At 48.8% G+C, this 25,345-nt stretch overlaps 1 protein-coding gene and 1 pseudogene across 1 annotated transcript; both read left to right on the top strand.

The window, feature by feature from the left end:
• Window positions 1-1,613: 1,613 nt before the first annotated feature.
• Window positions 1,614-25,310, top strand: EIF4EBP1 (eukaryotic translation initiation factor 4E binding protein 1). Its single transcript, XM_047856609.1, has 3 exons — window positions 1,614-1,815; window positions 21,805-21,984; window positions 24,856-25,310. The coding sequence occupies exons 1-3, from the start codon at window positions 1,671-1,673 to the stop codon at window positions 24,885-24,887; spliced, it is 357 nt and encodes a 118-aa protein (XP_047712565.1). The 5' UTR covers window positions 1,614-1,670; the 3' UTR covers window positions 24,888-25,310.
• On the top strand, window positions 16,515-19,998 carry LOC125164112 (40S ribosomal protein S2-like; annotated as a pseudogene).
• Window positions 25,311-25,345: the final 35 nt, after the last annotated feature.

The raw sequence follows: 25,345 nt of genomic DNA, 5'->3' as shown, positions 1-25,345 counted from the left end.
TTACTTAATCCAATACAGTCAAAATATTTCAACATGTAATCAACATAAATTATTGAGATATCTGAAGTGGTTTTCATGCTAAATCCTTGAAATCTATTTAGTTTACACTTGTAAATATGGACTAGCCATATCTAAATTGCTCCCTAGGCACAGAAGGCCAATGTCCCCCACAGTAGGCAGTGTAGGCCTAGGGTTAGCTCAGGAGTGCCCAAACCCAGCCAGTCCTCCTACCTGGGGCCTGTGGTCCCTTCTCAAACTCCATAGCTGGCCAGTCATCTTTCTGAAACAAACAGACCCAACCTTAATCCTGTCACTCCCCAGTTTAAGAGGTCTCTGATATCTCCTACCCTTGTGGGACAAAGTCTGAACACCTTGGCATGATTTTAAAAAAAAACATCACAATTCAGCCCCAATTTCTCTCTTTAAAAAAAAAATTTTGTTTTAAGTTTATTTTTGAGACAGAGAACTAGTGGGGGAGGGGCAGAGAGAGAGAAGGAGAGAGAGGAGGGAGAGAAGGAGAGACACAGAAACTGAAGCAAGCTCCAGGCTCTGAGCTGTCAGCACAGAGCCTTGAGGCAGGACTCGAAGTCATGAGCCTGAGATCATGACCTGAACCAAGGTCGGACACTGAGCCATGAGATCATGACCTGAGCCAAGGTTGGACACTTAATGATGGAGCCACCCAGGCGCCCCTGACCCCAATTTCTCTTTCAGAGTGTTCGCCTGTCTTCTCTCGCCTTGCATGACGTGGCCACAACGATAGAAACTGTTCTCTCACACAACAGGCTTTTCTGTTCCTCCTAGCATTTTTCTGTCCCCACTCGGAGAGGTCCTTGAAGACTCATTCATTCGTTCGTTCATCCATTCTTTCAAAGGGGTGACTACTAAATGTCAGGTAGCGTGTGGGACCTTGTACCCAACTCAAAGGGCTACAAGGAGCCTCTTTGGCCAACTCTTACCCTCTCCACTCCCCCCCCCCGCCCCCCCAGCCACCACTGACGTCAACCCCTCTCAGCTCCACCTGGGCTCTAGTTTTAGTTTTGATCACCCATCTGTGTGACTTGTTCACCCGTCCTCCCACACCTTCCCCCAAGCCGTGGAACGCCCATTCTTGGTTATTTCTTCACACCGTGAAGGCTCAAAACATCGAAGTGGGGTGAATGACCAATCAACCCCCACCTCCTCATCGGAGGAACTAAAGCACGGAACGGGGAGGGGACCATCTGCCCAAAGTCCTCGGGCAGAAACCAGGCCTTCGCCAACCGCGAGGACTGCTAGAATCTCGCACAGCTCTGCGACACGCCCCGGACCCGGTGTGGGGTTAACTAACCTGCACCAGCCCCCGGCCTCCGGCCCCATCCCATCGCTGCCAGCGTGGAGGAGAGGGTCCCGGGAGCGAAAGGGGCAGGCCGTAGTGGGGCGGCGCCCGCACCCGCGCCGGAGGCCATGGGGAGGAGGCCTCAAACTTAGGCTGCGGAGGATCGCACGTACGGGCGGCCAAGCCGAGGCGGGTGTGGCTGCTGCTGCTGCGCGGCGGGAACTACAAATCCCAGGTGCCGCCGAGACGCAGAGGCGGAAGGGGTGGGCGTGGGCGTGGGCGGGGCGAGGAGGGACGGGCCAGAGCGGCCGGAGGGCCACGCTCTGGCTGCAGGCACTGCTAGCGGGAGACCATGTCCGGGAGCAGCAGCTGCAGCCAGACCCCAAGCCGGGCCATCCCGGCCACTCGCCGGGTGGACCTCGGCGACGGTGTGCAGCTGCCGCCCGGGGACTACAGCACCACTCCCGGCGGCACCCTCTTCAGCACCACCCCGGGAGGTAGGCGCGGGCTTCGGGTGCTCGCGGCGCGGGAGGACTGACTGGGCAGAGCGGGAGGGGTCGGGAGTGGCCAGTTGGACGGGGCGACGGGGCAGAGGGGCCCGACGACTGGAAAAAAGGGCACCACGGACACAGCGAGGGTCACGAGCGGATGGCCGCTTCCCATTGCCTGCTCTCTGAGTGCGTCCTCCGAAGCCCCGGCTGCAAACTACCCCAATTCGTTTCCTCCTGGGAGAGACAGCCGAGTCCCCCTACCCAGACGGATACGCACACTTCCAGAGCAACCACATGCTGAGGTGTGCTGCCTCTTGTGGGTGTGGGGCGTACTGAGGGAAAATAGCGCCGGCTCAGGGTGGCCTGGGAGCAAGGAGAGGCCTGGCCTGGGGTTTTTAGGGGATGGGATGGGCGTTCTTTTTGGGGGTAAACGACTCTTGCAGAATCCCTTTTTCCTTCCCGAGGCGCCCCCAGTTTTGCGTTGGGCCTCCGCCTCTGAAGGAGGATTTGGGCCGAGGGCTCTCTCCTCCAGCAGCGCCTCACCTGCACCTGTGGCAGGTTGCCCACTTACGCATGTGGGATCTACGCAGAGGGACCTGGGGCCGCGGGCAGGACTGTGCAGAAAAACACGTTCTTCTGTCCAGGGGGAGGGGGAGCCTTGTGACCTCCCTGAGTGTATAAGGAAGAGGAAGCTGAACTGGCACGGGTTGGGGCCAGCCTTAGGCTGCCCCCGGGAGCCAGGCATTCCTCCCAGCCCGGGAGCCCCGGCGCACAGGCGCTGATGAAACCTGCCCGCGCGTTTGCATGATGAAATCCTCGTGGCTCACCACTTCCCTGCCATCCCCGCGCTGCCCTCAGCCCGCTTTGCTCTTCTCCCCTCCCCTAAGCCCTCATCCACCGCTCCTGCCCAAACTACCCAAACTACTCGAAAACCACTCGCAGACAGTGGCGCTCCGTTGAGAGGCACGGGTGCAGGTGGAGCCAGGGGAGCAGCAGCGTCGCGGGCCACATCACATGCTTATTTTCTCAGGCTGCGGTCCCGCCATCAGCAAGCACAGCCAGATCCGAGGTCTCGGGCCGTTTGATCCAAAACATACAACGTTAGAACTGTTAGGAATCACAGATGTACTTGTTTCATGAGGCCCCAAACTGGAAAACACATGTCCCTTGTCCGATGTCACACCGTTTTCTCAGATTGAACGAGAAATACTATCCAAGTGTAGAGGGGAAAATGCTCTCTCTTCTATTAAAAATGATCCAAGGAAAAGTTCTCAGTAAGCCTTCTGTCCACCCTTGACTCAAATTCTCTTTCCATGCTATAGTTCTTTTGTAGTCCATTTGGTCTGCTTTCTCTGTGTCATACTGTGTCTGCCAGGATCCTTCCTGACAGTTTTGGGGTTCTTCAAGTGAGGGTGTGCATCTCTGATCTTTTCAGAGTGGGCACTGAGGCAGCCCTGAAGGCTCAGAGGTGCCCTTTTCTGCACTCTTTATTGCTGGATGGGGACAAGTCAGATTGGAAGGCACAGCCAAGGGCACTGTTTACAGGGAACTCTGATCTACTTCTCACCTTGGACTGGGAAATGGGTTTTTTGTTTGTTTTTGGTAAACCTCAGCATATCTCCCTGCCTTTGAAGGTCTCTAGTTGGGAGAGAGGGAAAGGGGCTCTGAGATCAGAGTATAACTCTGTTTCTGAGGCCAACTGGAGGGAAGCTAGCAGTGCCAGGAGCCTAAAGCCAGCTTTCTTGTCCTGGAGTGTCCAGCAGGACAGGCATAACGCACAGGCTGTAACCTGGAAAAACACACCTTGTTTTTGCCAAAGTCAGCCAGTCTGGTCTGCCTCAGTTAGCCAAGGCTTGGAGTCTTCCTCCAAAGTCTGCTTCACCCTGCTTCTTTGCCAGGGCAAAGAAGCTTAACCTAAGGAAAGGTCATTTCTGGCACCCTTTTGCTGTAGCCTTGAGTGCTCTTTCTCATTCCTCAATATACATGTGAATTACCTGGAGACCTCATTTTAATGTTTCTTTTTGAGAGAGAGACATAGCGTGAGAGGCAGAGAGGAGTCACAGAATCCGAAGCAGGCTCCAGGCTCTGAGCTGTCAGCACAGAGCCCGACGTGGGACTCGAACCCACGGACTGTGAGATCATGACCTGAGCTGAAGTCAGACGCCTAACTGACTGAGCCACCCAGGCACTCCACCCGGAGACCTCATGTTAAGTGCAGACTCTTGATTCTGTAGATTCTGCCATTGGGCCTGGGATTCTACACTTCTAACCAGCGCCCAGTGATTGATCTAAGTACTACACTGAGTACTCAGGAATGAGTGGAATGTGACTTCCCTCACCTTTGCAGACCTCAGGGTCTGGCAAAATGCTACTGCTCTCCAAGTAAACTTCTTTTGAGGTTGGGTTTGGCATCAGCCCTCAAACCAGGCTCTGGAGAGAGTCTGCACAGGTGCCCATGCTAGTTTCTTTGCAGGTGTCAGGAGCTCTTGGAGTGTCCACAGGTCACTCTTCTGGGAATGGCTCTGCAGTGTTTGTCCCCAGAGGAACAGGAGCTGTGGTTGATTTGAACCGTTTCATTCCTCAGGCTCCGATTTACTTTCCATGGTCATTAACCTTTCACAGGCTAAACCACTGATCTGGTTAGAAGTCTGGAAAACTTCAGAGAAATTTGTTGAAAGGAGTGTTGCATATGAATGTTTGAGGCTTAAAAATCACCAGTGACACCATAGCCCTGCAGAACCTTTGAATGGTCAGAAACCTTCTTCCACCCCTCTCCCATCAACCTCCACGTTCCCCATTTCATGTTGGATTGTTTGACCCCAAAGCCACTAGGGTTGCTTGGCTGGTAATCATACCTAAACCCTGTAACTGGGTAAGGTTAATCAGAGGTAGGCAGGTGGGGCTGCAGGTGTTAATGGCACCCTGATATAGACAAACAAAGTCTATGCCCAGAAAGCTTACCTTGGAGCAGCTCCCAGGTCTTTGGCTATAGGACAGACAGTGCTGGGAAGAGGAGGAGGTGGCCTGGGCACTGAAGCTAAAGTATAGCCAGTGTCCGGAGGCCTCGGTCACACAGTGGGAGATTATGTCTCCTAATTACCCAGGGTCGACAGTAACTCTGATGAGACTAGGGTCTCATTATTCTGGATGGGTTAAAAGAACTTGGACATTAAGGCAGTGAGGGAAATGTAATGGGCCCTCTTCTCCCATTGAGCTGAGCTTCCTATTAAGACATTTAGAACATTCCACACTATGTCCCTCATTAAAGACTTTGACGGGGAGCCCTGGTGTAGAGCACCCCAGACTCCCTCTGATGCCCACCAGACTCAGTGTGTTTAAGGCATTGACCACATCCAGAACCTGGAAAACAATCTGACCTCAAGGGCTTGGCTTGCTACTTAGGAAGATGAAGACACACCTGAAATAGAATTAGGAGCATCAAAGTTGTAGTGGTAGAATGAGGCAATTAGGCAGATACCCCCACCCTTCATAACCAGTAGAACTTGTATGATTCTCATTGTGAGAATTGCCTGCTCCAGGTCGGCAGCCTGCTAAGCCTTACATTCTAGCAATGCACACACAGCTGTGAGATTGTAATTGCCTTCACATTTTGTTGTTGCTTTTGTTTCCAGTATCCTCAAAGGATGGCAGGGCCTTATTTGAAAGGAGAGTTTGATCTTTTACGTATTGATTTTTTTTTTTTTTTTTGAAAGAGCAAAAAAGTCCTCCATTACCAAATTTAGTAAAAGGACAGGCAGGGTGGTACCTTGTCTGCTGTTGTCATCAAGCAGTGAGGCCTTTTCTGGTGTGGGTCTTTAAAGTTTAATTTATTTATTTTTGAGAGAGAGCGCAAGCGGGGGAGGGGCAGAAAAATCCAGAGCACAGAGCCCTATGCAGAGCTTGAACCCATGAACTGTGAGGTCATGACCTGAGTCCAAGTCTGACGCTTAACCCACAGCCACCCAGGTGCCCCTCTTGTGTGGGTCTTTATTTGATATCCTTGCAAAAGAGCGGGGAAGGGGCAGCGGGACCGAAAAAAGGATTGCTTCCCAGGGCGCAAGTTTTGAACGAGGAGTGTTCATTTTCACGCCTACGTTTTACGTGTTCACACAAACAAAAAAACCTGTTGCTTTCTGGGCTTAGAGCCACGCCAGTGTTCTTCCTCCGTTATGATTCATGACAAATGAATCACATGTGCTTGTTTACATGTTTGTTCCCTGGGTAGATGGGAAGTTCTTTCCGAGCAGTCTTACTCATCTTTGTATTGCAATGACTGAGTGCTGAGTCTGGTGTTTAGCAGGTGAAGAGTTGAAAAGAATCCTGGAATGACCGTATTCTCAGGGTAACCTAGTTCCTTTGCCACTGGGCCTGGGTCTGAGCTGGCTTAATGAAGACATCTAAATTTTTCTTTTCTGCTCTTTCAGTTGCAGGGCATAATTGCTTACCTTGGAATGTCCCAGGGGCAAGACTAACTTTCCCTGAACTTTGTCACTTATCCCAGTATTGCTAATACTACTTTTTCCAACTATTGCACAGAAAGTAGAAGGAGGTAGCCTTTATACTGAACGTGTCACTACTGGGGCCAGGGTCTCAGACACTGGGATTTGTGCTCCTTATTTACTTGTTTGCACCCAACCTCACTGCTAGGCAGGAGTAAGTCACATCTGCCCAGGTCATTTGGATGCTCCAGGACATGGGCAACACAAGGTGTCTTGCAATCCAGTGCCCATGCCCCTGAAAGTTTGAGAGAGTTCAGATATTAGGCCCCGAGTATCACAACACTTAGTAACTTCAACAACAGCAACAGTAAATTCTTTAGGCTGGTTGGGCATTTTCTGATGATCTCCCTGAACTCACTCATCTGGCTGCATACAGTTAGCAGCTAGATTGTCTGGGGCTAGAAGGTCCAAGATGGCTGTACCCACATATCTGGGGACACCAGGAAGGCTGGGAGTTCTCTCTTTCCTCTGTATTCTATTACTCAAAGCAAGCCACAGGGCTACCCCAGATTCCAGGAGAGGGGAGATACCAGCCTTGGAATGAGAGGAGCCTCCTGTAGGGACAGGGATGGGAAGAGTCGCGGGGCCACGTTTTCAGGCAGTCTTCCACAAGGGCCAAGCCTCAAAGAGTGGTCCTTCGAGGGAACTTAACTGCCCATCCTGCTGTGTGGCTGCGCAGGGCCAAGGCCAGGAATTAGAAGCAGACCAGAACTGCAAGCCTGTGAATTGACTCTTGGTTTAAGAACTGAAGACACCTTCCTGAAAACACAGAGTTCTCAATCCGATGCCCCGTTTTCAAGGCCTTATGTTCAGCTCCACAGAGCAAACTATGCGGGTGGCCATGATGCCAGGCCACTGGGCCATACCTTCCACTGTGTGTCATGCCCCTCCTTGCTAACTGCTACCTAGCCTGCCTCCTCTTTCCTCCTCAAAGCAGCTAGGCTTTGGGAACTCCCTTCAGAGGAGCCCACGCTTGCCCACCCTGCCCAGCACTTCCATCTGAACATCCTTGATTTTCTGGAGTGCTGGCAGTAGGATGGAGTCAGGTTCTGAGGCCAGCGGTCCAAAAATGCGTAGGAGTGAGAATCCCGGGAGGTGCAGGTGCAGGTGGGTTCAGAACTCCCCTTGGTTTCCTGGTGACACATACAATGCGGAGGTTAACCAGGTCTTTTGCCTTAGAGAGAGTGCGTGTGTGTATATCAATTTCTCTCTTCTGGTCTTTGGAATAAAAGGGGAAGGCAGGCCTATCTTAATTTGCTCAAGCGGCCATAACAAAATACCACACACTGGGTGGCTTAAACAACAGAAATTTATTTTCTCACAATTCTGGTGGCTGGAAGTCCAAGTCAAAGTGCCAGAAGGGTTGGTTTCTCCTGAAGCCCTTCTTGATGGTTGCAGATGACTGTCCTCTTTGCTGCCACTCTATGTGGTGTGGTATCTCCCTCTCTTATAAGGACACCAGTATATTGGATCAAGGCCCTACCCTAACAGCCTCATTTTAACTTAATGACCTCTTTAAAAACTTTATCTCCAAATTCAGCTACATTGAGGCTGGGAGTTGGGACTTCAGCATATGAATTTGGATGCGAGGGGTTGGGGGGCAATTCACACAAAAAACAGAGCCCCTCCTCTTTCCAACCACAGCTTTTGTTGCGTGTAAAGGGAGGCGTTTCAAATGGAGGCTTAACCTGCTTGGCCTGGGTGCATTTTGAAATGTTTGGTTGGGGTGGGTGTGAGGGGGGTGAGGGAAGGGGAAGGAGCTTGGCCAGCCCTTAGAATAATTATTCCAGCTATTTTGTTCTGCACATTTCTGTAAAAACTTTGTCCCTCCCACTTAATTTTCAAAAACAAAATTTTTATTTTGATGTTTATTTTTGAGAGAGAGACAGACAGACTGCAAGCAGGGGAGGGGCAGAGAGAGAGGGAGACACAGAATCCAAAGCAGGCTCCAGGCTCTGAGCTGTCAGCAACAGAGACCGATGTGGGGCTTGAACTTACAAACCACAGAGCATGACCTGAGCTGAAGTCAGACGCTCAACCAACTGAGCTACCCAGGCACCCCTCTCCTGCTTAATTTTCAAATAAAGCAGACTCTTCCTCACATGTCAGGGCCTCGAAGGGAGGGACTAGTGAGAGGGCCCTTTGTTACTCACTGAATGCCCTCATTTGGTATTTGAGGATCTTCATGAGATTCCCGGCCCCTAAGAAACTTCCAGACTTTGGTTCTCTTTGCAGACCTGGTAGGGCCAGAGATGAAGAAAAATCTCAGACCAAGCACACCCTGATTGTCTCCCCAAGATTTTCTCCTTGACGAGGTGGCTCTGCTTGCTAAGCAGACTGCCCAGCAAGGAAAGCCACCCTGACGCATCGAGCTCCTGCCTGGTGTGTGGCGGGCGGTTGGGAGCCCCCCCCCCCCCCCCCCCGTAGACCCCGCGTGTTGGCCTCCAGGATGACACAGAGCTGCTGGCGAGAGCTGAATGTAAAATTATCCGGAGTATTTTGTTCACAGGCTGCTGGCTTGCATCCGAACGAACGTAGGCATTTGAGCCTCCCCCAAGCATGTTGTGAAACACTCTCCCTTTCCCTGGAATGGGAACAGCAGTTCTAGGAATTCTGTTCTTGTACTCTGGCTCGGCCTCACGTCCCCCGCCCTCCGCCCAGGGGAAGAATGTTTCCATCAGAAGAGGCGCAGGGGAAAGTGAGGAACAAGCAAGGCTCAATTTACAGAAATCCCTGCCAGCCCCATTTTGAAGCTGAGTGTGGCTACTGTGGGAAAATGGAGAAGAGATCAAGGCCAGCCTCTCTCTCAGGGAACATCCTGTTCTGGCCAGACACTCAGAAGAATAGGTAGCAGTCTGGAGACCCCTGGAATGTTCCCAGTTGCCCGTGCTGGCTAAGGCACGGTAGCCTGGTCTGCCCTACTAGTTTTAAACAGAAGTTGGTGTTTAGGACTGGAGGCAATACAGGTTAGGTCTGCCCCCTGTATGGCCATGGAGGGGACAGCCTTTCTGAGCCTCAGCTTCCTGTCTGCCAGTTGAGGATACTGTATCTCCCTTGCAGGGAGTGGGGGATGGGGCACTAAGACCTGGCCTGTCAGGCTATAAGCAGTAATTTAATCTCCACACTACTCCTGTGAGGTGTGGATTTTGTTAGTACCGTCCTCTTAGAGCTGAGGAATTCAGCAGCCCTTGAGAGTTGAGGGGCTGTTACACGGCACACCCAGGTTTGAGCCCAGAACTTGTGCCTCCAAGCCCCGTGCTGTTTGCACCACACTGAGCACCTGCCAACCAGGAGCTCCTAAAAATGGTAGTGTATCAGACCTGGAACAGACCCTAAAGATTACCTACAAAGCCTGGCACATGGTTGGTACTTTAAAAATAGTTTGAATGAGCCTAGTACACTGCCCTTGTTTACAAGTGAGGAAAACAGACTCGAGGGGAATGTCTGCATTGCTTTGTACATTCAAAGAAACTGCTGTCACCACAAAGCATGTCTTGAGAAAAAATACCATTCTTGTATTTGGCGCACATCTGAAGTTTTCAAAGTCCCAAATGACACTGGTTACCAAACGTGCTGAAGCGCACGTTGGTTCTTGAAGCATGTTTCCGTGGGCCAAAAATAGGGTAGAGGGTGCCCTTACCCTATCCCTTTCACCCCCAGTCTCTTTTTCCAGGGTTGCATACCTCCCCTCTGATTCGTCCCAGCTCTGACCATATAATTGGTCCCTAAATCATGTCATCTGAAGCTGTGCCAGTCATAATAGCTAGGATTTGTTTGCATAGGGCTGACCTCATGTCAGCCTCTGTTGTATTCCACACCATAACCCTATGACGTAGGCACCATCATCATTGTCCCCATTCTACAGAAGAAGAAATGGAGGCACAGAGAGATTGAGTAATAACTTGCCCAGGGTCAGTAGAGTTAGCAAATGGGAGAGCTGGGTTTCTAACCACTAGACTGTATGGGGAGAGGAGCTCGTATTCATCCTGGCGTGTTGTACCCACACCCTCTCTCTACAGGGCAGGTAACTCTTGCAGCCCGCTGGACTTAACATCTTCCCCACGTGTGTTTATGTGGTGACGTGTTTAAAAGGCTTTCACTTCGGGGCGCCTGGGTGGCTCAGTTGGTTAAGCGTATGACTTCGGCTCAGGTCATGAGCTCAAGGTCGGTGGGTTCAAGCCTGCTTCAGATGCTGTGTCTCCTTTTCTCTCTGCCCTTCTTCTCTCTCTCAAAAATAAACAAACATTAAAAATAAATGAATAAAAAGGCTTTCACTTAGAAAATAGACTCAGTTCTTCTCTACAAGTAGTTCAGAACCAAATCTGACTGCTACCCCTGCACCCAGCAGGATCCCAGCTACACAAATGGTTTGAAGCATGGGGGGCGGGGGTCTGCCTTTGTTCTTTTCCTGCCCTTCTGGGAGGCAAGTTCTGGATACCCCTACTCTGTACCCCCAGTTTTTCCAGTCTAGACCACCCTCAGTCCATAGACCCATTCCACTTTGGGAGAGTGCAGAATTGGGGTGACACTGATTTCTCTGGATGCCTCTGACTTTTGGAGGGCTTGATGTCTCTGTCCACACTGGCACACACAGGGTAGATCTCTCCCCTGTCTCTGATCCCCACATATGCCTCTGCTCTCAGACTTTGCCCACTTGACTATAGTTGTTTGTTTACAGATCTTTCCAACTAAATTCCGAGTGAGGTCAGGAAATTGTTCTTTACATGCCTAGCACTTGGCATGGTGCTGGTACAAAGGGGTTCAAATACATGAGACCAATACACCTGTTTGGGGATGCAGGATCAAGCAAAGATTGATAAATGTGTAGGTGAGGGTTAACACTTGTCCATGGAGGTTAACACTTATCCCTGGATTGGTCCCTATCCTTGGATACATGTCCTGGGAGTTACAGTCTAGCATGGACAGGGCCTAGCACACAGCCCAGAGAGGTGCTGGAGGGACGGGCTCACCACTCCACTTACCCTGCCCAGCAGAGAGCCCCTAGGCTTTTTGTGGGGAGTGGGGGGAGTCTACCTAGTTCCAGTCAAGGCCATTTTCACTTGACTTACTAGAAAAGACATTCTGACCCTATACCCTTATTTATTTGTTTGCTTAATGCCCTATGTGTTAGAGTTTTGTATTAAAAAACAAAATATACTCAGCGTAAAAGATGTTCGTCTTGCCTTGATCCTTATCTCACCCTCAGAGGTGACCAGACGCAAAATACATACAGTTCTGTGACTCTTCCACACAATATGTTGCAGACAATGTGCACTTGTTCCAAATAGTAACCACACAGCACCGAATTATAGGTCTGATCCATAATTTAACCTGTCCTTTAATTTAAAAAATAAATCAAAGTTTTATATACATATATATGTGTGTGTATAATTATATAATTCTATCTTCTTTTGTATGTACTTGATTTTTTTCTGTAATACAAGTATGTGAACATTATTTGTAAATTGTTTATGTAGGTAAGTAGTTAAATCTCAAAATTACTGAAAGCCTCCCAACAAAACAGTAACCCCGTACCTCTCTCCACCCCCATCTCTTTAAAAAAAATTTTTTTTTACATTTATTTATTTTTGAGAAACAGAGTGAGACAAAGCGAGTGGGGGATGGACAGAGAGAGAAGGAGACACAGAATCCGAAGCAGGCTCTAGGCTCTAAGCTGTCAGCACAGAGCCCGATGCAGGGCTCAAACCCACAAACTGTGAGATAGTGACAGGAGCCGAAGTCGGACGCTCAACCAACTGAGCCACCCAGGCACCCCCCCCCCCCCCCATCTCACTCTTTAGATGCAGCTAACATTTTTCAGCCCTTTCTTTCTGACTTTTTCTTGACTTTTATTGATAGTTGAGGACTTATTGTCTGTACACCCTCATCTCTTCCTTTTTTTTTTTAATGTTTAGTTTTGAGAGAGAGAGAGGGAGAGTGCGACCTGGGGAAGGGGCAGAGAGAGCGGGAGACACAGAATCCAAAGCAGGTTCCAGGCTCTGAACTGCCAGCTCAGAGCCCGACATGGGGCTTGAACTCACAAGCTGTAGGATTGTTACCTGAGTCGAAGTCGGAGGCTTAACCGACTGAGCCACCCAGGTAACCCCTCTCATCTCTTCCCATTCCCTAATTTAATTATATCACAAATTAAAAAAAAAAAATACACATTATTTTTATTACTATGGCCCTTGATGAGCCAGGTAGTTAATTATTGTACAACTTAGAAAAATAGAGTTAATAATTGCTTCATTTTAAAATGTAATTCGTTTTCAGGGGCCTGGCTGGCTCCGTTCGTAGAGCATAGGACTTTTGATCTCGGGTGTGAGTTTGAGCTCCACATTGGGTGTAGAGATTACGTTTAAAAAATGTGCTTACACTCACTTTAAGGACCCCAGGTTCAAAAGTAACAGTGTTGGCCCTACTTTGGGGTCTAAGAATAGGCGTGATGGGTGAAGGACCTGGACTGTGGCAAGTAACCTGTTATAGACTTACGAGGTGGCTATTTGAGAATTCTAGTGAAATCTGCACATCTGTGCTTCATATCTGTTTCCTACCCTCTAACCCACACCTGTGCACTTGTTCTGTGGTTCTGGTGTCTTGTAATATTACTGGGTAGCCAGAAACAGGTGCAGATGCGTTGAGGTTTTTGCTGTTTAGCATGATCGGCAAATTGTGAAAATGTAGAAACACACAGAAAAGGTCCAGTGGCGTAAAATAAATGCAGAGCTGGAAGTGGACTCCCTGGGGCTGCTAGACTTGGTACGCAGGACTGTGAGCCTGTGATGAGCTTCTCGTCCCTGTATAGATGCAGTGTTCTTAGCCTTAGTGGAAAACCTTGGTTTGGTGGTTTCAGCCTGGGGGGGCAAATAGATTGTAAAGGACAAAGCATTATCTCGGTAGCATAGACCAGTGCTAGCCCTGTCTGTCTATTGAAATAGAGAAATGGACTTAGCTTAGCCACAGAGGTTTAAACTATCTGGTTGTCCCATACATAAACACAACCCAGGGCTCGGATACACAGTTGTATTTAGTGTTTTGTGGTCTGCTAGCCTTTCCAGCCCAGGAGCTTTTGGACAAACCTTTGTCCTTGTGTGAGGTTCGTTGTTGGGATTTTGCGTTTGTTTTTGTGAATATTCCATCCCTGAGCTTTGCAGTAGACAGATGTGATTCAAAACTCACATTCTGAGGTGTTTCTTGCAGCAGAGTAATTGGTTTGCAGGAATAAGTCACGCTTTTCCGCTCAAGGTGGGGGAGGGGTGGTAATCCATGGGATAAGCTAAAGTTAAGTTGTTAGGAGAATTTGATTGGAAATTTTAGCTTTGAGCTTTGTTGCTCTAGTTCCTGAAGTAACTTGGAGATGCTCCTCAATTGTCCATCCACTGCTGTGATTCCTTGGGTCCCACCCATTCTTTCACTTTAAGAGAAAACAAGTAATTGTTGCAGGAGTGTCTGTATTTTGCAGCTGCCCTTTATAAGAAGCACTTTTTCCAAATAAAACAATTTTTTAAAAATGTGCTTAGTTATGGGGCGCCTGGGTGGCGCAGTCGGTTAAGCGTCCGACTTCAGCCAGGTCACGATCTCGCCCTCCGTGAGTTTGAGCCCCGTGTCGGGCTCTGGGCTGATGGCCCGGAGCCTGGAGCCTGTTTCCGATTCTGTGTCTCTCTCTCTGCCCCTCCCCCGTTCATGCTCTGTCTCTCTCTGTCCCAAAAATAAAAAAAAAAAATTTTTTTTTAAATTAAAAAAATAAATAAAAATGTGCTTAGTTAAAGGATGCCTGGGTGGCTCAGTCAGTGGAGCATTTGACTCTTGATTTCGGCTCTGGTCATGCTCTCACAGTACATGGGTTCAAGTCCCATGTCGGGCTCTGCGCTGACAGTGTAGAGCCCACTTGGGATTGTCTCCCTCGCTCTCTGCCCCTCCCCCACTCACTCTCTGTCTTTCAAAATAAATAAACATTTTTTTTTATTTTGTTAACGTTTTATTTATTTTTGAGACAGTGAGAGACAGAGCATGAACAGGGGAGAGTCAGAGAGAGGGAGACACAGAATCCGAAACAGGCTCCAGGCTCCGAGCTGTCAGCACAGAGCCCGACGTGGGGCTCGAACTCACGGACCGAGAGATCATGACCTGAGCCGAAGTCGGCTGCTTAACCGACTGAGCCACCCAGGCGCCCCAATAAACATTTTTTTTAAATGTGCTTGGTTTTCATTCAGGTAAGTCTCCCACACCCTCCAGTACCTCTAAAATACTAAACAAAATACAGTTTTACACACAAATTCGACTTGTGGATTTATCAGTACATTCTTTCCTTCTGTCCTGAACTGACAGGGTTTGGTGGCTCTAGAACGGCTCTAGTAGCTGCTGACATGAGATCTCCTGAAGCCCTTCATCTTATTCTAATTTTGTTACAATATTCATCCTGTAGCTTTCTGAAAATGTTTCTATTATACTTTTACTTGGTTGGTATTTGGCTGGGTATAAAATGAGGCCAAAATGAATTCTCCCTGGAGATTGTGAAGGCGTTGACCCACCATCTTCAGGTTTCCAGCCTTGCCATTGAAAACATTTATGCCATTTTTATTCCCAATCCTTGAGTGCACCTGCTGTTTTCTCACCCTTTCTGGAAGATTTTAGGATCTTTTTATCCTCAGTGTTGTGAAATTCTGCAGTGAATGTTAAGTTGGTGTTTTTAATTCATTACACAGGATACTCAAGGGGCATTTCAAGACTGATCTCTTTCAATTCGGGAAATTTTTCTTCCCTTTTTGTCTTTTTAGGTAAATTCCGCTTAGCAGTTTGTCTTTTCTCTCTTTCTTAACTTCTTGTTATCTGATGCTGGATTTCTAATTTGGTCTCTTTTTGCCTGTTATTTTTGTCTTTCTGTTCTTTAAAGTCTTTAAAAAGTTAGGGTGCCTGGGTGGCTATGTCGGCTAAGTGTCTGGGCTCAGGTCGTGACCTAGCAGTTCAAGGATTCGAGTCCCGCATCGGGCTCTGTGCTGACAGCTCAGGGCTTGGAGCCTGCTTCAGATTCTGCCTCTTCCTCTCTCTGCCCCTTCCCCGCTTGCACTCTGTCTCTGTCTCTCTCTCTCTCTCAAAAGTAAATAAACGTTAAAAAAAAAATTCTCTCTCTCCCTCTATCCCTATCTCCCACTCACTCTCTCTGTATCTCTGTTTCTGTCTCAAATAAATTAAAAATATATATACTCTTTCAAAAAAAGTCTTTAAAAAGTTGAAAAGTTTAAAAAACAGTAAAGTCTGGGGTGCCTGGGTGGCTCAGTTGGTTAAGCGCCTGACTTTGGGTCACATCATGATCTTACATGAATTGTAGCCCCACATCAGCCTCTGCTAATAGTGCGGAACCTGCTTCAGAACCTGTCCCTCGCTCTCTGTCCCTCCCCCACGTCTGCTCTCTCTTTTTCTCTCTTAAACTTAAACAAACAAATAAACAGTAAAGTACCTTAACTGTTTCCTTCTGTTGGTTTGTTTGGATCTCTCCTTAGATGTAAGCTTTTCTCAGAAATGTATGGAGACATCTGGCTGGTTATATTTAAGAGTTAGGCACTCCAGAGCTGACTGGAAGCCCTTTGTGAGGTCTGGAGGCTGGTGGGTTCAATCTGGTGGCTAGCTGGTATTTTTCATTGGGAATCCCCTTCCCAAAATCAACTTCTTTTTTTTTTTTTTAATATTCTGTATTTTTTTTACGTTTATTTTTATCTATTTTGAGAGAGAGAGCGCCCACAAGAGCAAGCAGGGGAGGGGTAGAGAGAGAGGGAGACAGAATCCCAAGCAGGCTCCTCACTCTCAGCACAGAGCCCGACATGGGCTTGAACTCTGTGAACCAGAGATCATGATCTAAGCTGAAGTCAAGAGTCAGACGCTTAACTGACTGAACCACCCAGACACCCCCCAAAATCAACTTCTATTGGTCTTTATTTTTGCTGTTTATTCTAAAGCAGAGCACGGAGGGGGGTGTGAGGCTCACCATTCAGGAGGTCAACCTAAACTTAATTTCTCTGTCTCCCCTCCCTCCTGGGGTGAGGGACATAGGGGACCTCTCCCCAGTCCCATTTTCCATGTTGACTCTAATTCCTGAACCTTCCTGGGGTTCTTCAGAACCCCGCTTCCTGGTGTAATGTCCACCCCTACCTCCCTGCATTAAAAAAAAATTTTTTTAACATTTATTCACTTTTGAGAGACAGAGAGAGGTAGAGCATGAGCAGGGGAGGGGGAGAGAGAGTGAGATACAGAATCGGAAGCAGGCTCCAGGCTCCGAGCTGTTTGTCAGCACAGAGCCTGGTGCGGGGCTCAAACCCACGAACCTCCCTGCATTTAGATGCCACCTTCATCCTCTCTGTTAGAACTATTCCTCCATTCACTTTCTGTCTTCAATGTATTGTGATTTGGGGTAACAGTTTGAGCCCCACTTGCTTCCAACTTGAGTATGGGCTTCTGTTTCTTGTTTTATTTCTCGGTGTTTACGAGACTTTTGAGAGAAGCATCAGGGAAAAAAGTGTCTTGGCTTTGCCATCTTAGAGCCGCCTGGATCCTCAAAAGCTCTTCATGATCTTGTTTGTAGAAGCCTAATGGAGTTGGATCATGTTCCCTAATATAGAGAGAAAAGGTAGGCCCTCGGCTGAAAAGGATTATGTGGAGACCACGGGTGTGATACCCACATACCCCAGAAGACCACACCTGACCGACACCCAAGGAGCTGCCTGCTGCTCAGCGCTTTGTAGGGACCTTGGCATCCCGCTCCCCCCCCCCCCCGTTTCCATTTCCTGTTCCTGTATGCAGGCCAAGTCCCCAGCTCCTGGAGACTGCGTTTCAGCCAAGGGTACCTATTTTTGACGATATGAGACTGTGTGTTTTGCTGTTTGCCTCATCTGTGGGAGACATAGGGAATTTCCAGAAGATCACTGTTGCCATGTATTGGTGGACCCCATGAAGGGACAGGGGGAAAAAAGGGTTAAAAAGCTAAAACTGCCTCCACAGGAAACATTTCCACTACATTGATCTCCAGCTCACATTCCTCACTGACCCCAGATGAGTCAGTGGGGGTTAGTGGTCCCCTCCTAGGCTTGACACCTTGCCAGCTGACTTTCTGAACACCACTGTTCCTGCCCCCCACGTGGCCTCCCTCCCCAGCTGAAATACTCCCACAGTGGGCATCTTGGGAACCACCTCTGCTGGCATTTGGTTTCTGGATTTTATTAGCGCAAATGAGGATTCCTACTTTTAAACAAGTGCCCTACCTAGGTGGAGGGCAAGGGGCACAGAAGTTCTTTCTTTTTCTCCTTTAAGTATAATTAATGACTTAAAAATCGCCCGGTATAGACCCCCAAAGAACTGAAAGCAGGCTCTCGAAGAGATAGTTACACACCCAGGTTTACAGCAGTATTATTCACACTAGCCAAAAGATGGAGGGTGAATAAACAAAATGTGGCATATCCACATAATGGACTATCATTCAGCCTTAAAAAGGAAGGAAATTCTGAGACATGGCCAACAATGTAGATGAACCTAGAGGACATCATGCGAAATGAAATAAGCCAGTCACAGAAAGACAAATACTGTATAATTCCACTTACACGAGGTACCTGGAGCAGCCCAATTCATAGATACAGAAAATAAAACGGTGCTTTCCAAGGCTTAGCGGGGAGGGAAATGGGAGTTGCTATTTCATGGGTGTAGAGTTTCAGTTTCACAAGATGAAAAGCATCTTGGAGATTGGTTGCAGAACACCGTGAAGGTACTGAACACTGCTGAACTGTATACTTAGGAATGTTTAAGAAGGTGAATTGTATGTTATTTGTATTTTACCACAATTACAGAAAAATTTCTGGGGGCTAGTGGCCTTTAAAGAGCTTCTCCAGGAGTGCTGACCCCCCTCTTTTGTTTTTTGAGACCCTTGAATCTCCAGCTTTTAGGTTCCACTCAGATGGGGTCAGTTCCCTATTCTGTGGTGAAAAAACCAACAAAGAAGCAAAGCTGGAGGGAGGCCAGGACAGGGGAGACTCTTGCTGAACCTTGAAGATTAAGAAACAGAGAAGAGTGGTCCCTCTCTGAAGCCAAGGCATTTACCCTCAAGGAGAAGGCACTGTTGTTCTCCATTTGTAGCCCACTGGGCTCACAGCCCTTCATGTTACAGACGAGGAAACTGAGGTTCAAACGGGGGAGGAACAGAGGTCTGTGTGCACAGGGTCACACTACTGGCCAGTGGCCGAGCCTAAAATGCAGCCTGGGTTCTGTGTTCTTTGCTTTACACTGTCAGCACGGAGCCTGCTTGGAATTCATTCTCTCTCTCTCTCTCTCTCTCTCTCTGCCCCTCCCTTGCTTGTGCTCCCTCTCTCATTCTCTCTCTCTAAATAAACTTAAAAAAAAAAAAAAGGAAGAAATGTGAACTGTGAACTTTAGCCCACATAGTGATGATGAACAAGACTCAACTTCAGCATCATTGCCTCTCAGCCAAGGAGAGCAAGGCTCTGGGTAACTTAGGGCCAGAGTCAGACTAGGACATCCTGCATGAGTAGGCCAAGTGCACGTTTTGGTGTCTCTGACCATTTTTCTGCTCTTTAGCATCCTAGCCCTCAACAGAAGGACCCCGACCCCACGCAAGCCTACTCAGAGCCCAGAGATGCGAATGAATTCTTCTCTAGGATGCCACTCACAGAGAGCCAGTGCTCAACATCTGAGACGGGAGTCCCTGCTGTTGGGACAGCACACTGTCATAGCCTTTAAGTGAGGGAAATATTTGAGGGCTATTGATAAGGAGGGGCATTCCTGAAGTCTAAACCATAGCTTCTAGCTGCTTCTCCAGGAAAATACCAAATGGCGGATGACCTTGGTGCTGTGGAAATGGGAGGCCAAGAAGGCTTCCACAGAGTCTTGGGCAGTGGCATCTGGGGCCAGGGTGGGACTGTGGAGCTCCAGGAGGCAAGGCCAAGGACAAAGAGTGGGTCTGCATCACCAAGCTGGGCCGCCTAGTCAAGGACATGAAGATCAAGTTCCTGGAGATCTGTCTCTTCTCCCTGCTCATCAAGGAATCTGAAATCATTGACTTTTCTTGGGGGCATCCCCCAAAGATGAGGTTTTGAAGATTATGCCGTGTAAAAGCAGACCCGTGCTGCCAGTGGACCAGGTTCGAGGCATTTTTTGCCATCAGAGATTACAATTGACACGCTGGTGTGGATGTTAAGTGCTCCAAGGAGGTAGCCACTGCCGTCCAAGGGGCCATCATCCTTGCCAAGCTTTCCATCATCCCGGTGCAGCAAGGCTGCTGAGGGGGGGAGACAAGATCAGCAAGCCTTATATTGTCCCACGCAAGGTGACCGGCTGCTTTGGCTGTGCTGGTGCACCTCATCCCTGCCCCCATGGGCTGCGCTGCCACCCTGGGCAACTTCACCGTGGCTACTTTTGATGCCATTTCCAAGATCTACAGCTGTCTCACCCCTGGCCTCTGGAAAAAGATGGTGTTTACCAAGTCTCCCTATCAGGAATTTACTGGCCATCTTATAAAGACCCACACCAGAGTGTCTGTGCAGAAGATCCAGGCTCCAGCTATGGTCACCACATGGTTTTATACAAGAAAAGCAAAAGGAATTAAAGCTTGTTAAAAAAAAAAAAAATCAGGAACACCTGGGTGGCTCAGTCGGCGAAGCATCCAATTCCTGACCTTGGCTCAGGTCATGATCTCACGCTTCATGAATTCGAGCCTCACATTGAGTCCTGTGCTGACAGAGCCGAGCCTGCTCGGGATTCTCGCTCTCCTTCTCTCCCTGCCCCTCCCCTGCTTGCAGTCTCTCTCACCCAGAATAAATAAATAAATATTTAAAACAATATTTTAAAAGATCATAGCTTCTAAACTCCGGGCACTTATTCCCTCTGCAGTTTGCATTACAGTTGCAGCTTGCATTCTATATTAAGTATTTCTCCTTATATCTCATACCTTTTTAACTTAGTTTTTGTTACTTTATTTAATTACGTGCATTATTTATAACATACATACTATTATATTAAATTATATCCTGTTATGTATTGAAAGGAAACTTGATATCACGACCATATATGGAAAACCTGATCCACTTACCATAAATAGAAGGTAACTATAAAAAGAAATATGACACCAAGAGAGTTTTAAATTCTATCTGGATTCCACTGCCTGCTGAAGGCTTTGAGCCTGAGACCTGCTCTTTGTTGAAAAGGAAGAATCAGGAGTGTGAGTGAGGTGTTTAAGATAAGTTACTAGTACCACACTGGTGCTTTAGAGGTAATCCTGATTAAATAAGAACCCAACATGAATCACCTCTCCTTAGTCACTGTTCTTTGATGAAATCAGCTGATTCTCCCACCAGAATCCCGGGTCCTGGACTTTAGAAAATTCTCCTTTTTAAGGTATCACTCAGGCAGCCGTCCTCACAGGATGGCGGGATGGGATGGGTCCAGGGTGTGGGTGAAGGACCAACTCCCTCAGAGTTGGTCCTCGCCCTGGGGTGATGCTTGGGAAAGGAGAGAGAAGAGGGAGTGGGTAGAACACAGACCATGTGCGAGCCCTGAGGTGCAATGACATGTCAGAGCAGGTGTCACAAGGGGACACACGTAGCAGGAGAGCCTTTGGTGGGAAAGGTGGAGCCCATGTGGCACTCCTGTCCACAAAGCCCAGGAAGGGAAGCGTTCTCATTTTTACTAGTCTGGGGGAGTCACTTAATTTTCTGTTGGCTCATCTGTAAAATGGAGTTAAAGGTTCTGGATATCCCTGGGGCACCTGGGTGGCTCAGTCAGTTGGGCATCCGACTTTGGCCCCGGTCATGATCTCACAGTTCGTGGGTTTGAGCCCCCTGAGTAATAACACTAAGCACTGGCTAGGTATTCGAGCCCCACGTGGGCTTTAAGGAGAGAGCCCTGGATGTGCTGATCCAAGGGGAAGAAGCATGGCATGGTGGCCTTGCCAGGCCCCTCTTCCATCAGTGTGCCCCACATGATGGCGTTGGTGGTTCTGAGGCAGCAGAGTAGGGCTGCAGCCAGACACCTGAATCTGCATCACTCCTCTTTTCCTTTCCAAATGTTTATTTTTGAGAGAGAGTGCTAGCGGGGGAGGGGCAGAGAGAGAGGGAGACAGAGGATCTGAAGAGGGCTCTGTGCTGACGGCAGAAAGCCTGACACAGGACTCGAACTCAAGAACCGTGAGATCATGACCTGAGCCGAAGTCGGACACTCGACTCACTGAGCCACCCAGGTGCCTTCCCTTTTTGTTTCTTTCTTTTCTTTCTTTTTTTTTTAAGTAAACTCTACCCCAAAGGTGGGGCTCAAACTCATGACCCTAGATCAAGAGTCTCATGCTCTACCAACTGACCCAACCAGGTGCCCCGGTCTCACTCCTCCTTGATCTGGCTTTTGCAGAAAAACTTGCTGCCTCTGCTGCAGCCATGCCTCAAAGATGTGGAAAATGCACAGGCAGGAGGTTTGAGATGGCTTTTCCAATGTCCCTGCCTCCTCCCAGGTACCAGGATCATCTATGACCGGAAGTTCCTGATGGAATGTCGGAACTCGCCTGTGACCAAAACACCTCCACGAGACCTGCCCACCATTCCCGGGGTCACCAGCCCTACCAGTGATGAGCCCCCCACAGACACCAGACAGAACCACCTGCGCAACAGCCCAGAAGAGAAGCCGGCAGGTGGTGAGTGGCCGGGCTTGGCCAGGCTCTCCCTTGGGAAGGGAACATATGCAACCTGTGGATCCCCTTCAGAGAGGAAATTTCAGGAGGGGGATTGATGGTGGCTGCCCCACCCTCTGTGGAGCAGCTTAGAGTGCAGAGGTGGCGTTGGGGGACAGTATTGTCACCAGTGCCAACTTTCCACGTGCAAGGGGCCCAAGAACTCCAGGAGAGGTGACTTGGCCCCATCAGGTAGTCTAATTAGTGGAGAGCTTGTTTGAAATGAGGGGGACTCCACACAGCAGCTTTCATAAATAAGTATAACCCTTTGTATCATTGTATTAAAGCATTTCTGCTTGTCTGCCTCATGTGGGCCACACCCACAATGTGCATGTGCAGGAGAGGACTTCTCAAAGATTCGGTGTACTTGCCCTCTAGGAAATCACATGTCTGCAGGATCAAAAAGGCACCCAGGATGGGTATTGGTCCACTAGTGGATTCTTGATGAAGACAGAAACCGTGCAAGCGGTTATTTCTGCAGGTTTGACACTGGGCAGCTAGGTCCTTCCTGGTATCTCTGCCCACCTTCCCCCTAAGTAATCAGAGCAGCCACCCTGGTAGAGGGCCGTGTGAATGTACTCTATGTGGTATCATGACTAGCTAGCCAGAGCGTCTGAGTGCTCCCATTGTGGGAGAACATAGTGTAAGCACTTGCAGATGACCTGAGTCAGATTGGAACCCTCTGACCCTTCCCCCGGAAGGCAGTGCACCAAGCCCAGACAGGAAGCAGCTGGGACCTCAGGCTGGGCTGGCCCTGCTGACAGCAGCAGAGCCCATGTACCCAGGGCCTGCAGGATGTGATTCATAGTTACCCAGCGAACCCCACAGCCATGACAGGCAACCCTTGCCTTGCCTTTCCTTTCAGACTTGGATAAGAGTGGGAGGGAGGCAGAGTTGGGCACACAGAGCCGAATGAAAGACGGCACCAGGCAGTGTGGCTCCCTGCCTTTCATTAGAGGATGCAGAGAAAGATGGATAGATTCATGTGGTCAGTAAGGTGGTGCTTCCCAGCCACCCACTTTTGCCTCAAACCAAAAACCGGAAGTTGAGGATGAAGGTGGTCACACCTGACATTGCTGAGCCAGCACTGCCTGAAGGCTATCCCTAACCCCTCCCAGTTTCTGGAGCAGTGATCCCCATAGCAAATGCAGTGGTGGCCCAGAGGTGCCCCAGGCTGACAACACTTAACCCACAATAATGGCCTAAGAGTTCCATTGTGATGGGGTGGTAGGGATGGACATAGTTTTTCATTTTGCTGAACAGGCTATTAGCCAAAGCTCCTAGCCTTGGACCATATATTTGTGTAAATATAACCAGAAGAAGTGGCCAGTTTCCCCGTGGGGGCCAGAGCCGGCATCTCAGTATATAGAACCAGAGAGCAGCCTTACCCAGGAGATCATGAATGAGGCAGCTCCATTTCAGAAAACAACTTCCTGCAGCATGAGTTACTTGGAGATTTTTGTGGAAAGAGTTAGGGTGAGGGCAGTGAGTAGCTGAACTACCAAAATAACTCCTTTACTGCAGAGTCAGGCTATTCTGCGGGCAATTGGACATATGCCTAGTAGGTTGTATTACCATTTTCTAAACCACAGCTGACACAGTTGCTCAAAAAAGTTTTATGTTTAAGGAATATTTTTCTGTGAGGTTGTGTTTTTGTTTTAATTTTTTTTTTAAGTTTATTTGTATATTTTGAGAGAGAGAGAGAGAGAGAAAGAGAGAGCACGACTGGAGAAAGGGCAGAGAGAGGAGAGAGAATTCCAAGCAGTCTCTGCACTGTCCGTGCAGAGCCTGACACGGGGCTCGAACTCATGAACCATGAGATCGTGACCTGAGCTGAGATCAAGAGTCAGACGCTTAACCAACTGAGCCACCCAGGTGCCTGTGAGGTTGTATTTATGTCAAATCCAAGTAACCATTCACTTTTATTAAAAACAATAAAAATTGGCTCAATTGGTTAAGTGTCTGACTTCAGCTTGGGTCATGATCTCGTGGGTTTGTGAGTTTGAGCCCTGTATCGGGCTCTCTGTTCTCAGTGTGGAGCCTACTTTGGATCCTCTGACTCCCTCCTTTTCTGCCCCTCCCCTGCTCATGCTTTCTCTCTCAAAAATAAATAATACATTTTAAAAAATAAAAATCAGTGGTGGCTGGGTGGCTCAGTTGGGTTAAGCGTCCAACTCTTGATTTTGGCTCAAGTAATGATCTCACGGTTGTGAGATCAAGCCCCAAGTCAGGTTCTGCACTGGGCCTGGGGGCCTGCCTAAGATTCTCTCTCCCCCTTGCCCTCTGCCCCTCCCCCATTTGCACATGCATGCTGTCTCCAAAAAATACAATTTTTACTTTATGTTTTTTAAATATTTTTGAGAGAGAGAACGTGAGTGCGTGAGTCGGGGAAGGGCAGAAAGAGAGAGGGACGGAGGATCTAAAGCGGGCTCTGCACTGACAATGGAGAGTCCTATGTGGAACTCGAATTTGCGAACCATGAGATCATGACCTGAGCCACAGTCGGATGCTCAACTGACTGAGCCACCCAGGTGCCCCCAAAATAAAATATTTTTAAAAAACAATAAAAATTGTATGAAATTCAGGACTCCCACTTCTTCTGTGGGGATACCTGGTCTCCCTTCTTCCTTTGGGACTAGGGAAGAGAGCACAGCTGGACAGGGAAACTTCAGGCCTGTTTCTAGGAATTCCTAGTGGAGTTCTGCCCTCCCTCCATTCTCCTAGTCTTGTAGGAACAACAAAATGAAAAATAATAAACCGTCTCACTGGCTTCTAAAATGTGAGCCCTACCATTCCCCCATTGCTTACCTGGCCATCTGTCCCTTCTCTCCCCAGGTGAAGAGTCACAGTTTGAGATGGACATTTAAAGGACCAGCCATTGGATTGAGTGATGCCTCTGGGCCCCTCTGGCCCTTCTTGGGAAGAGTAACACCAGCCAGATCTTTTGCAAGTTCTAATCCTGGGCAGGCGTTGAGCTTGGGGCCGGCCATCCCGGCCCTCTGCTCCCTTACTCAGGGCACCTACTCCCCCTTCCTCTTCGTGAACACCAGCAGATACCTCCATGTGCCTCCATTCATGCACCCTAAGGGGAGTGACTCTCAGGAGCACACCCTGCAGCCCAGGGCCAGGAACTGGACATGGAGGAGCCCTTCTGAATGATTGTCCGGCTCTTCCAGCCCCAACCTCTGGGGGCGCACCCACCCCTTCCTTAGGTCGGTGTTGTGGGAAAACTGCCCTCCCCTCCTTCCCTAAGAGAGGAAATAAAAGCCACCTTCACCCTAGGGCCAAGAGTTGGCCCCTGTCTGAGCTCTTTTCAACTCCATGT

The sequence above is a fragment of the Prionailurus viverrinus genome, chromosome B1, assembly GCF_022837055.1.
Source record: "Prionailurus viverrinus isolate Anna chromosome B1, UM_Priviv_1.0, whole genome shotgun sequence".
Classification (NCBI taxonomy): Eukaryota; Metazoa; Chordata; class Mammalia; order Carnivora; family Felidae; genus Prionailurus; species Prionailurus viverrinus.
This window is presented reverse-complemented; position numbering and strand designations above follow the sequence as displayed.

Coding starts and splice junctions, on each gene's coding strand:
- EIF4EBP1 (XM_047856609.1), top strand. CDS start 1,671: ATGTCCGGGAGCAGCAGCTGCAGCCAGACCCCAAGCCGGGCCATCCCG. Junction 1,816..21,804: donor CTTCAGCACCACCCCGGGAG/GTAGGCGCGGGC, acceptor GCCTCCTCCCAG/GTACCAGGATCATCTATGAC. Junction 21,985..24,855: donor AGAAGAGAAGCCGGCAGGTG/GTGAGTGGCCGG, acceptor TTCTCTCCCCAG/GTGAAGAGTCACAGTTTGAG.